The sequence below is a fragment of the Cervus canadensis genome, chromosome X, assembly GCF_019320065.1.
Source record: "Cervus canadensis isolate Bull #8, Minnesota chromosome X, ASM1932006v1, whole genome shotgun sequence".
In the NCBI taxonomy this organism is placed as follows: Eukaryota; Metazoa; Chordata; class Mammalia; order Artiodactyla; family Cervidae; genus Cervus; species Cervus canadensis.
Window position 1 is genome coordinate 138,859,956 of NC_057419.1, and position 15,904 is coordinate 138,875,859.

General features: G+C 37.0%; 2 protein-coding genes across 3 annotated transcripts in view; one reads left to right on the plus strand and one right to left on the minus strand.

Annotated features, from left to right (window-relative positions):
* DNAAF6 (dynein axonemal assembly factor 6) overlaps window positions 1–14,428 on the minus strand; it is a 44,713-nt gene extending 30,285 nt beyond the window's left edge. The window contains exons 1-4 of the mRNA XM_043459361.1: window positions 14,374–14,428; window positions 8,098–8,250; window positions 3,504–3,576; window positions 1,034–1,139 (exon numbers count right to left, since the gene is read on the minus strand). Coding sequence (XP_043315296.1) covers window positions 1,034–1,139; window positions 3,504–3,576; window positions 8,098–8,247 — 329 coding nt within the window. The 5' untranslated portion in view covers window positions 8,248–8,250; window positions 14,374–14,428. The remainder of the gene's footprint in view (window positions 1–1,033; window positions 1,140–3,503; window positions 3,577–8,097; window positions 8,251–14,373) is intronic.
* A 162-nt stretch (window positions 14,429–14,590) lies between these two features.
* The window catches only part of NUP62CL (nucleoporin 62 C-terminal like), an 85,458-nt gene continuing 84,144 nt past the window's right edge, over window positions 14,591–15,904 (plus strand). Inside the window, exon 1 of one of the 2 annotated variants that reach the window (XM_043460032.1) lies at window positions 14,591–14,756. The gene's annotated coding sequence lies outside the window, so the exon portion shown is untranslated. The remainder of the gene's footprint in view (window positions 14,757–15,904) is intronic. The other variant, XM_043460033.1, reaches the window with a different exon arrangement.

The window sequence follows — 15,904 nt, forward strand, 5'->3', positions numbered from 1 at the left end:
ATAAACATAACCTGGGATTCACTCCCTTGATATTTAAGATGCAGACAGAAATGTTTTAAAATCCCCTTTGATTTCTCTATTTATGAGATTTACTGTTTTTTAAACATTGTTTATTTGAAAGTTGACTACTTTTTTCCAGTTAATTATCTGCAGCCTCCCACTGCTTCTTTTTTCAGAACTGAGATAGAAGATAGAAGCATAGTTTTTTGTTTAATATTGGACACAGTTTTGCAGTTGGAATTAGAAAATTTCTCAGATCACTTACCATAGAAGTTTTCAATAAATTCTAAAGTACATTATAATTCAATAAGTATTGCCTTTGTTTTTCAAGCTAAATATTCAACCAAGATTTTATTTTAAAATACATATATTTAAAGCTTGGTGTATTTAATCATTAATTCCAATGATGTATGTAAACATGCTTTAATTCTTAAAAGAAAGAGTGATTTCATTTATTAGTATGCAAGGCTTTTTGTGATAATTCTAAAACTCATATTTATGATTCCTATTGAAAAGGCTAGAAAGCAAGCCTTTAATCCTGCCTGCAAAATATACTAAACACCATACTAAAATAAGTAGTAAATAAGTCCAGGTAACAGAAGATAATTGGTGGGAGAACATAGTATTTTACTCAGATTATGGAACACTGAGTAATTAAAAGCAGGTCTTTGACACAAAAACACGGCATAACAATTTAGTTTGTATGAATGCTTGTAATTTAACGGGCTGGTTTTACCCACTGGTAATTACACACTGTACAACTAAATGATACTAAATATAAATTTATAATGGAAGTGACTGTATTTTTCATCTTTTGCTAGATAATAACTGAAAGAAAGGTATTGGGTTTTATTATTCGTTTCTGCTCTAAAAGGAAGAAAAATAATCAATTACACATGCCTTCTGTGTGTCACCATAGTTTTATCTTTTAAGTGGTAGAAATTACTTTGTGAATCTTATCAAAAATAGAACAGTATTAGATGTCACATCTAACTTAAACTCCCAAACATGTTCCTGACTTCATTTGACTTACTCTGGTGTGTCTCTAACATCCCACGTATCGTGATGCTCTGCTCCTTCTGAAACTTCCTCTGGATTCCAGATTTCCTCACAATTTTCACTACTAGTTTGAGGGATGACTGTGAAGAAAGGGGAGATAAAGCTGAAACTCCTGCCCCTTTTATCCCTTGAAATTCCTCCTGTCTTTCTTTACATTAAGTTTGGGATCACTGAAGTGAAACATTTTCTATTTGTAATTGCTAGTTTGTTTTTTGGTCAAAGGAAGCTAAATTAGTAACAATTGACTTAAAGTTTTTAATTAACACAATCATTACATTGAAGAGTTGTAATAATACATGTAGAAAATTTGGAAAAGATATATAAGCAAAAAAGAAGAAAATAAAATAATCTACAATCCAACCACTCATAGATAGTCAATGATAGCATTCTGGTGTATAACTTCCTAGTCTCTCTCTGTACATGTGTGCATATCTATAGCTACAAATATATATATACACATATGTGTATATACACATATAAAACATATGATATATAAATATTTTGTACATAAAATAACATTGAATATAAAATATATATTATATATAAAACATATATATAATATATTGCACAACATATATGCAAAGAAATATTACACTGTTTTTCAGAAACAAATAGGATCATATGTAAAATATTTTTACATTAAAGAACAAATCAAACATGCAACCAAGATGATTTGGGTAGAAATATTTTATCTTGTACTAAGCTATATTATTGAAGGCAGGAGAAGGCGACAACAGAGGATGAGATGGTTGGATGGCATCACCAACTCAATGGACATGAGTTTGAGCAAGCTCCGGGAGTTGGTGATGGACAGGGTAGCCTGGCATGCTGCAGTCCATGGGGTCGCAAAGAGTCAGACACAACTGAGTGACTGAACTGAAGTTTTATTATATAAAAGCCCTTCAATACCTTCTCCATGCAAGCCTGACATAATTCTTTAACAATTCTATCAGTGAAAGAAATTGAAAACAGTTGAGACAATGATCGTTTTTAATTCAGTATTATCCTCATGTAGACATGAGCTCTAAAGAAAATCTCTCTTACTTGTCTTTTATATCAAACTGAGCATGTGCCTGGGTTTCTACATGTCATATTCGAATGTTTAAAAGTAAATAAGCATGCAAAATCTTAGCTTGAATTTGTTCCAACTATTGGGGCAGCAAATGGCAACCCACATTAGGTGCAGAACAGTATTTTGAGTCTTTCAAGCATTCCCAGAAATGTACCTGATTGTCAGGTTTGCAATTCTGCCAGTTCTTTTGAAATGACCTGTGTCTATCTAACATGGGCTTTGTAAAGCATAATTACAATTTTATATATAAAGTTTTATGTATGACTTATTGTTCTCAGAATTTCAGGATTATTAGACATAACATTATAAGAAATATAGGCAGCACCGAAATACATCCAAATTTGAACTAGTCTTCTATGAAGTGAATATCTCTTGAATAAGGCAAATATACTCTTGAGTATGTAGAATAATAACTACCGAAATTTTAAAATTGTCCACTCAGACATCATTTTAGTCATTATTTTAAACATTTTTCCAGACAAAATTTTTCACAATTACCTAAGTACTTCATTTCCTTTCCCAGTCCACCCTCTGGTAACTGTAATCACGACCAATAGAATTAGAACTTTCTAGATTTTTAAAGTTGTGTAAAATGTTCAACTCTGTGAAAATGTACAAGCCAAAACAAAAGTAAAACATCCAAAAAATACTTATTCTAGTTTATTGGACCCATGACTTTATAAGTCACCCCAAGGGCCTTAATTTATGTTTTTTAACATTAGATGAAATCTTGTAGTTATTTGTTTTATTGTGTTTTCCAGAAGACTATTAGTTCAAAGAGGGCAATGACTCTAGTTTGATCTACATTGTAGTCTCAGAGATGACCATACTACGTGGTACATAATAGGCTCTCAACAAATATTTATTTAATGAATTAATGAATGAATTCTGTGAAACTGCCAGAATACAGCAGCATAGAAGGTGAAGAAGCTAAGCATCTTGGTAAGTAAGAGTTAGTCGCTCAGTCATGCCTGACTCTTTGCAATCCCATGGACTGCAGCCCACCAGGCTCCTCTGTTCATGAGATTTTCCAGGCAAGGATACTGGAGTGGGTTGCCATTAACTAGACCCTAAATAATAAAAAAAAAAGTTCTCTAAACACATGGATTTTCTTGTTTTTCCATCTCAGGAAATATGCCCCAAAATGTGAATAACTCAAGGCAAATTAACTTCAATTACTAGAAAAACAACTTACCTGCAACATAGGGTAAAAACTGCATCTTTATATGTAAATAGCTGTTCATCATCCCCACAATTATTTGAGTTCATCTTTGATGAGTGCTAGTGTTAGCATTACTATCCCTATAATTTTGCTCCCAAAGAAGAGAGTATACTGATTATATTGATCTATATGCTATACTTCTTATAGTACCTTTAAGCTCTTCTCTTTTTGGTGGTCCAATATTTCCAGGTCCCATGGCTCCCATTGTTGATGAACTATTTGACTGGAGGAGAAGAAAAAAGTCCAATGTTCTATAATTACTACTTGTATAACTTATATGACCAGTAATACTTTAAATCTGATAAGTTTTCCAGGTACAATTTCATTGAGCTACCCAGTTTAATTATCCATTGTTGTTATACAACCAAGAGACAGATATCAAGTATTATTTTGAATGTGTTTTCCTTGTCCTTTCAAAAAGCATTTGGTTTAACAGACCCTAAGGCAGAATTGATCTTTGATCAGACTAAATCCCCAGTTCCAGCCCAGTGAATCATGTATTTCTGGGGATAGGGGAATGAGCCACATTCATCTCTTTGAAGATTATAACCAAGCGTTAGTATAAGAACATGGATTTTGGATTTTGGCAGTTGTCTGGTCATAGTTAGATGGGGAACAGAAGGGTGGGTAAGTTTTATAGAAATGAAAACAAACAACTAAATAGAGTCAAACTATTTAGACATCAAACAACTCATTTAAAAGTCTTAATAGCTTTTACTTCTTTCCACCGTGGGTATGAAATACTTCGTCTCACCACCTCATGACACTAAATGAGTGAATTTAAACAGCAACCCCAAAGTAACAGTGTCAAACACATGATGAACCACTTCAGTCTTCATGCAAATTCAGATTTACTTTGCCATCTTCTGCACAAGCATACATACCCCTCAACACACAGCTTACAGGACTGCCTCTGGCTCACCAGAATAGTTTTCTTTTTTCAACTAAGTATAACACACATTCAGTTCAGTTCAGTCGCTCAGTCGTGTCTGAATCTTTGCGACCCCATGGACTGCAGCACGCCAGGCTTCCCTGTCCGTCACCAACTCCCAGAGCTTATTCAAACTCATGTCCATCCAGTTGGTCATGCCATACAACCATCTCATCCTCTGTCATCCCCTTCTCCTCCCGCCTTCAATCCTTCCCAGCATCAGGGTCTTTTCCAAGAGTCAGTTCTTCACATCAAGTAGCCAAAGTATTGGAGTTTCAGCTACAGCATCAGTCCTTCCAATGAATATTCAGGACTGATTTCCTTTAGGATGGACTGGTTGGATCTCCTTGCAGTCCAAGGGACTCTCAAAAGTCTTCTCCAACACCACAGTTCAAAAGCATCAATTCTTCGGCTCTCAGCTTTCCTTATAGTCCAGCTCTCAAATCCAAACATGACCACTGGAAAAACCATAGCTTTGACTAGATGGATCTTTGTTGGCAAAGTAATGTCTCTGCTTTTTAATATGCTGTCTAGGTTGGTCATAGCTTTTCTTCCAAGGAACAATTGTCTTTTAATTTCATGGCTTCAGTCACCATCTGCAGTGATTTGGAGCCCCAAAACGTAACGTCTCTCACTGTTTCTATTATTTCCCCATCTATTTGCCATAACACACATTACACCTTCAATATACTGGCAACCACTTCATTGGTCCCTCTCAGGAGTTCTTCAGTATTTCAAGAAAATCCCAATTTTTTACTAATCTGATGTCAGATTCTCTAGCTCCAATTCACTCCATTGCTGGCAGTGAAAACGTCTTATCACTTGGCCCTGGCCAACCAGCGCCTCTAACTCTCCCTTTCCAGGATCCTGCTCTTATCTCCCAAGATTTCAGACAAGTACAAAAATTAAAATGCCCTGTTTGGGCAAGAGAAATAGGGTTTGTCCTTGAAAGCTGGTGGAAAATCTCACCTGTCTTTATTATGCTAAATTATTCCAACAGCTGTAGGTTATTAGTTATAAATTAATTTATAACATTTCAACAGTTTCTCAGGCAGTAACTATTCCCTTCCAGAAAGTTGCTTGAAAAGTGCCATGTCTGTGGTTAAGGTGGTGTTGTTTAGTTGCTAAATTGTGTCTGATTCTTTTGTGACCCCATGGACTGTAGCGCACCAGGCTCTGTCCATGGGATTCTCCAGGCAAGAATACTGGAGTAGGTTGCCATTTCCTCCTCCAGGGGATCTTCCTGACCCAGGGATTGAACCCACATCTCCTGTGTCTCCTGCATTGCAAGCAGATTCTTTACTACTAAGCCACCAGGGAAACGCTTAAGGTGTTACAGGCATTTTAATGTGCAACTCCCAAGATAATATTCTGTACATTTTTTTCTTTTTAAATCACTGAAGTCATATAAAATTGCAGTGCTTTTCTTAAGTTATTAATCACCAGAATACTAATAATACTAACAGTCGATCAGGGTAAAGGATTTTTTGGAACATGAGGGTCTCTTGTTTTGTTGAGTGCTTCCTTCCATAGCAAATAAAAATCCATAGAAATAAACACTTGAACATTCCTGACAAAAATTGGTATGCCCTCTATGAACACTGATGATTGGATCAGTATATCAGAACAGAGGGGGAGTTTCAGTTGATTAACATAATAAAAATAAATAATTAAAAATAAAATTTTCACGTGAAAAGATGGATCAGGATAATAAAAAACAGTAAAACCATCTGGCAATTGTTTCTATAAGATTATCATTTCAGCCTCTACCATGAATCTACATCCAATTATCTGAGCAATTTATCATTGTAATTCATGCCACCCTGCAATATGTAAGAGAGTTAGAACATCCCTGTGCAAAGTGGTGAACCTTATTTCCCAAGGTCTTAAAATCCCTTGTGAGTTTAAAAGATAACAGATATATTCTTTCTCAATCTCCTATATTCTTAACAATTCATGGTGAGGATAGTGTAAATAAACCAATGTGTATGCAACAGTTCTAAATGCTGTTTACAGTAAGTGTATTTTCAAAAACACATCACTCTTGTAATCATTCTGCAGTTCCCAAGATTAATGCATGTTAAAAAATGAAGAGCCATTTCTCTCCTGGAAAATTTAATAGTTCATTAGAAACATTAATTATTCTCCCACTGTTCTGATACTCCAACTCTATATCCTCTAATAATATCTGTACTGTGGCGTCTGAATGACCAATTATCTAAAATATTGCTTATAACCCAGATATACAGAATTGTACATTATTATAGTAATTTTCCTCTATAAATTTTACAATTTGGTAAAATGATTCGTCTCTTCATTCTCATAGGCACTCATCTTTCCCCTGAAAATGCCTCTAGTTACAAATAAACATCACCATGCATAAATGCCAAAGGAAACAGGCTTTGTAACCAGAATAAATTCTTATCTCTGAATCCGTTCCAGTTACAAGTTCCATCTCACTTTATTCAAGATCACTATTTCTCAAGCACTGACTATACTTTTTCTATATGGCATAACCTTACCTTTCCCAGGATGTAACACTCTATTTCAGCTAAGGTAGCAAAAATGAGTTTGCCTTCCCAACGTATTGGTATATTGCTCTTAACTTTTTCTTCTGGGTCTTATTTGTTGTCTATCTTCAATGCTGTTACTAATGAGATGATTTTTCTTTCTTTGGCCTCTACTAAGAATTTTCCCTGACTAAAACTTCTTGGTTACTAATTCTGGCTCCAAGCCAATTTAGTTCCCCTCCTCTACAAAGTTTATTTCCATCTGCAAGTCTTACTTGCCCTGTTCCACCTAACTTCTTCCTGGAGGGTAGAAGCTCAATCCAGTGTCAACTTGAACCACTGAACTGGCTGCCTATTTAGATTATACTACTTGTTTTTCCACACTATGGGAAAAAAGAATTTAGGGAGGAGAAAATTGATATGTATGTTCATGGGAGATGGTTTATTCATGGTAAACTGACCATGAGAACAAAGAACATTAAAATAATTTAAAGCAAATTGATATATTCTGCTATACTAGGAGATTTCTGCCTTCAAATTTTGTGTGCCTTCACACTGGCAGTCTGATAGTCAAAGTTTGCTAATGTCCACGGAGATGGAGAATGGAGAGCAAGGGGTTACACGGAAGTATTTTGAGTATTCTAAGCATACTGGCAGTGAGTGTGAAAAAGTCAAAGGTCAATTCATGCAACTCTCCTACCCAAAATGAAGCCCATCTTGCTGCTGCAAGACTCCCCGAGGTTCCCTTTCCTGACCCCAAATGCTATTTGGCTAACTAGATTCTGCAGCTCTATCTGAGCATGCAGCCAGAAGCCAATTTTAATAGGCTGAAGCTAGTTTGTCCCATTATTTGGCTCAAAATGTTTTCTGTTCTGCTTTCATGTGTAGACAAATAAAAAAAATTAAGGGTTTTGGAGGCTTAATTAATACTGCCTAATTAAAATTATTTGTTTTATAGCAATATTGTCTAGGCTTAAAAATCCTAGCTACCACTCTTTGCATTGGTTGTCAAGCATTCTCTGGCCATAAATATAAATGACAAACATTTTGAAATGTGGCTATTGCTACCATAGTTACAGAACTATTTTCCTATTCAGTGTTCAGGTAGTTTAGAAAAAATATAATTATGTTTGCTAGAAATGTACTAGAGGTTATACTCTCATGCATAATGAGCCCTGCAACCTCCTGTGAATGTATTAGATGACACAGCCCTGCTCCCACAGCAAGGTTGGAACAAGTTGTTCAAAGACAGTTTCACGAGTTAGTGTGATCAGAACTAATTCATCTGTAAGTATACGACCACCTGTCCGGATTCAAAGTCATCCTCTTCAGGATAAAGTAGCTTAGAGAGAGCCTGTAATGCCGAAACTGAAGAAATTGTTTCCATTTCCATATTTTCAAATTCCATATTTTCTGTTTCCATATTTTCACTTTCTGCATTTTCAGATTCCATATTCTGAGGAAGAAGATAATCAGAAAGACGTATTTTAGTTTTCTATTTTATTTAAGACATGAAGATTTTTCTAAATTGTCCTATCTCCCTTCTTTCCCTGGGTCGCTCCATGATCTCTTATTCCACCTTGAAAATCCTTGTAAACTCCTTCAAATATATATATTGTGCTGATTCACAGAGACTCACAGACTCACAGGGCAGCAAGTAGACAAAAGTATTCAGCTTGCTTTATTAAAACTTCATGCTTAATCTAACAAGCATTTCTTGAGCACCTACGTAGTGGTTCTCAGGTTTTAGTGTGCTTAAGAATCACTGGGGAGTTAACTAAAAATGCACGTTCTTAAACTCTACCTCTAGAGAAAGGGTATCTCAGTGTCATGTAGAATGTACATCATTATTTAGAAATGTACTTATATAGACCACCTTTTTACCTTGTCTCTTTTATGCTGTCTAAGCTGTATATTCAATTTAGTGAACTGAAAAGGATGTTTGCTGGGGTGAATGTCTCAAGGAAAGTTATTCATTTCACACTTTTGCCTCAGGCAGCCCCGTACTTTCTGTTATTTAAAATTTTAATCAACCCTTGATGATGTCTCGCATTATGCAGCTGTTTGAGGCCTCTAGTGAGTTGGTTCATTAACTTTAGTGAAAGTTCATGAAAACAAATTGTTTTCTCTTGATTATAATAGTGATACTGTATATGTCTATTGTGGAACTTTTAGGAAATAATACATTAAAAGTAGAAATAAGAATATCACAAATACCTGTACTCCTACCAACCAGACATCAGTCTTTAAAATACTTTCTACCATTGTATTTAAAGTAGGAGCTCAGGATTTTTAAAAATCTTGAAAGTGTCAGACTCTAATGAAAAACCTGAATAAAGACTGTAGAATTAGGCTTATTATTAGTGATTTGGGCATAAATATAATAGGAATCTTTTCTACACTTCTGATATTTTTCAAACATTATTCTATAAAATTAATTCATAGAAAAAATTTCTTTAGTGCTTATATTAAATGACCCATTAAAATGTTTCCATTGTGCATAGAAAAGTAATATAAAAGGATTCTCAAAAGACTGCTGGTACAATCTCCTGTCAAAATCAATCTGCATGTAATGGCAGTTTACAAATCTATTGTTTTACTCTTATGTTTTACCATTATTATGACTTTCTTTTTTAACAGGAAAACTGATCTGAATGTTTATTGGAGATGTCAAGGGTATGGAACAAATGTTAAATAACTCTGTACATCTAGCATAGAGGCAAGTATATCACAGTGGTTAAGAGTAAGGGCTCTGGAGTCATGCTGCCTAGGTATGTATCTATCATTTACTTCCTATTCTGCGACCCTGGACACATCATTTAATCTCTCTATACCTCATTTTCCTTATCTATAAAATGGGGATGATAATAATGCTACTTCATAGGGTTCTTACAAGCATTATGTAGCTTAATACACATAAAAGAGCTGGGAAAAGTGCCTGGCACATAGCAAGTACTCAACACATGTTAGCTATTATTGGTTCTTAAAAAATTTAATTTTGCTGGGCATGAATATCATTTCTAATAATGATGTCAAATAACTTAATGATAAAACTCATTACACTGAAAACTCATTAAACTGGAAAAGGTGAAATAAGAGGCAATAAAACAATCTTCTCTCACAGTATGGTCTGGTAGTCTGCTATGGGAATGAATAATTGATACATTAAATTAAATGAAGAGGCTCCTGTTTATATTTTTAAAGTCCTAGCTGATTATGTGTTCATTAAATATTTACTTAACATTAAAAGCAAAAAGTTTACTGAAACATTTTCTACCTTAGATAATGAAAGAGAAAAAATGGGTCCAGATATCGGATGCAATGATATGAGTGGTATTTTGAGTTGAGATTGTACAATGAGACTTTTAAAAAACAAATATAGCAGAAATTGCTTTATTATTCCAGCATTATCTACCTCACAGTATTGTTGTGATGGCTATATTATGCAACGTGGGTGAAAGAGTTTGCTAAAATATGAAAAGCTTTCTAAAAATATTATTATTTGGTACATAGTGCCAGCAACACAGGTACACAATGATGAAGATTGTTAGAGATCAACAGTGGGCTGGTGAGAGAGGAAGAAACTGGAACCAGTAGAGCTAACCCAGAAGAAGGGCATTCAGAAGTCCCAAATACAGCATCTGAGATAGCAATCAGAACTGCTATTCATGCATGCTCATCAGCTTGGCAGTGACATGGTAGCGAGAGTTTCAGGACATGAACAGTGTTTCAGCAGAAAGGTTGAATAGCCATGGTTACAGCGAGGTCTATTTAGGTAAAGCAGGACCCTGGTCCACAGGTGGGAGTACAGGAGGCAGAGTGGGGTTCTTGAGGTGGGAGTTGGCAGCCAGAGAAAGGTTCAGAATATGGTAGGGTTCAACATCACAGCTAGAAAAGAGAAGAGGAACCAGACACTCCATCAGAGGCTTTCTAATGTGCCAGGACAGGTTATGAAGGAAAGCTGCAGTTCATTAGATGCACTGGATACTGTATTTAGGAAAAGCAGATTAATTCTAAATGCACATCTGGCCTTGTTCTCATTTGGTGAGAGACAAAGCAGTGTGGGCAATGGGAAGGAACACCTGGAAGTTGCGTGTCTTCAGTAACTAGAGCCAGCATGTAGTCAGCAGTTGGTGAATACTGAACAAAGCATGATTAAATTCACACAAAAGTTGATTTCCTAGTCATCTTGGAAGGTTATACATTGATGGAAATTATGCTATCAATGCTCAAAATATTTTGGAATTGCCTTCATATGTATCACCAAAAAAACAGGTGTCATTATGGTATCACTCAGTTTGATTACACATCAGATTTGTCTCCAAGTGATTTCTAGCTATATCTAGATATCACATCTACTTTCAAACTATGAAGATCTGATACTTTGAGGATATTCAAAAGAATGAGCTACAAGCCTTAAGGCGATTCTAAGAGTAGTTTCAAAAGTAATTTGAGCAATAACAACAGCATTATAATAAGTGGATAGTCTCCCAAAGTGACTGCTTTGAAGGGAATACCACTCCTTGGGATGTAATACAAATTACAATAATTTATAATAATGCTTTTTATATCTGAAGTATATTAGGAATCAGACTTCTTAAATTCCAAATTATGCTGTCATAGAATGGCATAGATTCATACTTAGATAGATTGGAGTGGAAATATCATAAAAAGTTGGTATGCCAGCAAAAATAATTTTTACCATAGCAACTATAATAATCACCTATAAGCACAAAATAATAAACCATGACAAGCTTCTCGATATTGTATTCCAACAAACAAAAGAATCAGCAATATTAATCAAAGAACTCAAAGTGTCTAAAGAGAAAAACAAGAATTTGAATTGTTAGAAAACTATATTCTAAGTTCAATGAAAGTGAAGATTCTACTAGCTTTTTAGAAGTCTAACAAATCAAGAATAATTCATTAAAACTACTAAAAGCCTACTGTAATTCATTTGACACAAATAGATCACATTGGAAAAATTAGAGCAATATGCCTTTTTATGAGTTATGCACTGTTATTTATTTGTAGGACTATCTTTTATTTGTAAATTTGATATAAAGTTCATTTTGAGCCTGGCAATCAAGGACCTTCAGGATATAACCCCAGCCTAATTTTCTGCCCTTCCCTCCTATTATTCTCCTACATGTAATCTGCATTCTGTTAAAAACTGAACTTCTAATTAAACATACCCTATAATCTCCTGCCTTTGTACTTTGGAATGTATTCTTCCTTTTGCTTACAGTACTGAGAGTACAGTGATTTTTCTGACATTGCCACTTAAACAGGCCAGGAATAAATTTAAGGCCAGTTTAAGTAGGAATTTAATTTTAAATATATATTGCTAAATGTTTTCTTTGAGGTTTGGTTATATAGAAAATAAATTTTCTAGACTCCACCCCCCCTTTTGTTTTCTCTCACTCTCTTTTGCTGGCCAGTTCCAGTGGCAGAGTTTTCTAGACAGTATCTTTCATTTTTCCCACATCAACTTGAAACCTTAGGGCCTTCACAGGTAATGGTGGGGGGATCTCTCTTGGTACTAAAGGGGCAAATGCTTCAGGATCAGCTCTTTAACCAAAATATTGGAGCCATTTAGGGACTAAACAAGATCAATTAGGATTACTCCAGACTGATAGTGCTGAAACAATAAAATCAATAACATGAGATTAAATCAGACTGTAGTTAAGAGGACTGGGATCATGCTTCCTTTTTATTTTTACCTTTTATTTCTTTTTATTTTTACAGTGTCAATAGGAACGGCTCTCTGACTTGAACTAACTGGAGGAAAGTCTAGGTTAAATGGGTGAAAACTCTGAATTGTGCACTATTCAAAAAGAAATTATATCTTATTGATTCAAGTTTATATAGCAAATAAAATTAGAATAATAAAGGCTTACCAAATATTATCATTTGGGAACTTGTTTAATAGGTAAACACATATCCCCATGTAGAGTACTGACTGTTTACAGCTGAATGATTTGAAAGTATTAAAAATTCATTTACTCTCTTAAAATTGGCATATCTTCTGCAACTTTATTTACATAGTGCCTTATTTAACAATTCCTGTATTAAAATTCTTCCAAAAACACAAACGTAAACATCATCGCTGCCTATGTCTGAGTTAAATTATAATGTACTGGTTAACTGAGTTTTTTTTTCCTTACATTTTTGACAACTATACACATCAATGCTTCCCTATTTTCGTTTTCCTTCTTTTTTGGCTGCACCATGCATGTGCATGCTTTAGGAACTTCCCAACCAGTGATGGAACTGGTGACCCCTTCCGTGAGAGCATGGAATTTTAACCACTGAACCACCAGAGAAGTCCTTCCCTGACTACTAAAACTAATTCATTTTGACTTTGTTTTTAAAATACCAAGAATAATTTTCCTATTTTAGGTCTCTAACTTTCACTGCCATCAAGTGTACTAAGTCATAAGTAACTATGGGGACTTAAGAGAGTTTTAATTACAATTTTAAAATATTTAATGAAAGATGATTTTTGAAAGTACCTGGGATATTTCATAAACGTAAAGTTCAAGAAATGAGCCACTTGATTTAGTATTTCCTATATCCATTATTTTTTATTTTAGCTAAACTTAAAACACTTGCCAATAATTTTGTTGTTGTTTCTGTCCCATTCCCATACTCCACCTTTATCTGAAAAGTTGAGATGGCTCATTGTTCCTTAGTACTTTTAAATTTTCTCCCAAAGTCAACAGGTCTGTTTTATTCATTTCTACAGGAAATAGTCTCTGTTCTGAATCAAAGCTCCTGGGAGAAATGACCCCTAACTCTCGGCTCAAACTCTATTCTCTACCCTCACTCAGATTTTATTTTCTGTCACAGTCTGTTACCTTTTGATGCGAACAGTTCAACAACAATATAATACTATCTCAATCAGCCCTTGGTCAGTAGCAGGTTTGGTAGGTACAAGTAGTCTTTTACACACCACGCTCCAGACCCCCAAGTGTCGTCTGACCGCGTCTCACTCAACTGATCTGACCAACATCCCTCAGAGCCCTCAGGCCACAGCATTCACATTCCCTCACACAGGGCATTGTCCACGTAGCAAGGGACAGTCTGAACAGCGAAATACCCCCTAAAAATATATCGCAACCAAGCATGCTGGTCCAAGATAAATCATGCCTATACGTGTAAAACAAAAAGTTTTTTTTTGCTCCAACTTGGAGCACCCAGATCTACCTACAACGAAAAAGTTTTCACTCTCAGATTAGCGATACTCTCAGATTAAGTGCGTGTGAGTGTCTAAAGACGTGGGTAAGGCGTCACAGACTCACTTTGGCCTTCTGACATTTGAGAAGCAACCATCCCTTGTCTAGTAAAACTGGCTCATCTCACTCACATTCTAATAGACTGAGTTTTGTTAAAGCTGAATCCTGCTTCTAGCACCAAAGGCTGCGGGATTTAGAACAAGACTATTCTATCTGCAACTTGTGGCGTTTGCGGGGTATCTCTCAGAGCCGTTAGTATTTAGAGTCCTCCCTAGTTTCTCAGATAGCTAAGGTATCTGAGGACCTCTTCTTTTCCCCTCCTAAGGGTCAGGTTTCCTCACCTGTGTCACTTTTGGGATGCCTCTCTTGGCTCCGAAAATAAAGCGGAGAGCTCTGCGTCGCTCTGTTGCCTGGGTAACAACTTTGTTTCCCAACTCCCCCAACCCCCACCTCCGGGTTCCCGCTTGACTTTGCTGGCCAATCATAGAGGAGTCTTCTTTGAACCGTCACGGGAATCAACCAATCGGAGCCTATGCCAGTTGGGGTCCGTGACCGCCCTTTCTAATTAACTAGGTCGACCCCTTTAAGCGTCGGTCTCAGTGAGCTTCGCTCCGGAGGGGACGCGGCCACTGTGGAGACCGGTTTTTTCCGGCCCCAGAAGGCCCCGACCCCGCCTCTCTCGTAGTCTCGGCAGCCTCACGATTTACTTCGAAGTGCCACCAGGGTAAGTTTGCGGGGTTTCGTTTGTTCCGGGCATCAGCCAGTTCCCTCGTTAAGCGTGAATTCTAGGTCGGACTGCTTGTTCTCCCGCCGATCTGGAGCAGGGTGGGAAGGGTGGGCTCGGTGGCCCGGGGGTTGAGATTTTGCTGCGGCTTCACTCGAGCTCTCCACGCCCCTCTTCTGCCCGGTGTTAGAGACGCGTGTTATGGTAACATCCCGACTTACCGTTTGTGTGTTTGTGTGTATGGGTGTGTAGGGTGGGATCGCGTGCCCCCCGCCCCTCCTGTGGTGTGCAAGCCTTCGGGATCCGGAGCCCCAATGGGGAGCGCTTCTTCTGCTGCCGTGTGGCTACTAGAGGGCAGGAGCTACGTGTTGGTCGCACTCCCGGGAAAGTCGCCGGACTCGCTACCCCGCGTTTCCCGCCTTGGAGTGGAAAAACGCAGGCGCTCCGCGGGTTTGTCACTGCTTTACTCTCGGAGTGTTTGCCCTTCCTCTAGAGGGTCCGTTGTGACCCTCGTTTCTCCAGAATCCTGTGGTTTGTTTGGCTTAATAAATATTTGGAGTGTTCAGAACCGATCGGCTGTGTTCGCTAGTGGGTCGCTTCATACAGTATTTGTGTGTTGTAAGTGAGGAGAGATAGGGCGGCTTTAATGGATGGTTACTGTTGGTTTTCCAGGGCTTGGAATTCAGTTATAAATTAACTAAATTGTTTTCCTTCTTTCTGCTCTCTGGTGAAGGGAATAGTAAAGCTTGAGTAATATGTCTGTTCTACTTGTTATTACCACAGTAAACAAAAAGCGAACGTAGAACGTTTAAGTTTTGGCTAAACTTTTGGCTTTTTGGCCAAATTACCTATACCGTAATTCCCTTTATTTACTGTAGGTGATCAGAGTTGAAGTGTATTAAATATTACTTCTCTCAGATACTTGTGGAGCTTAAGTTATGTAAGATATGCTGTCTCTTCTTTCTTGATTGCTTTTATCTTTCTTGTTCTCCCGCCGACCCGGAGCAGGGGGACAGAAGGGTAGGCTCGGTGGCCCGGGGGCTGAGGAGATTTTGCTGCGGTTTCACACGCTCTCCCCACGCCCCCTTTCTGCCCGGTGTTAAGAGACCCGTGTTGTGGAATTCTGGATAATTCTCTGAAACTTCCAA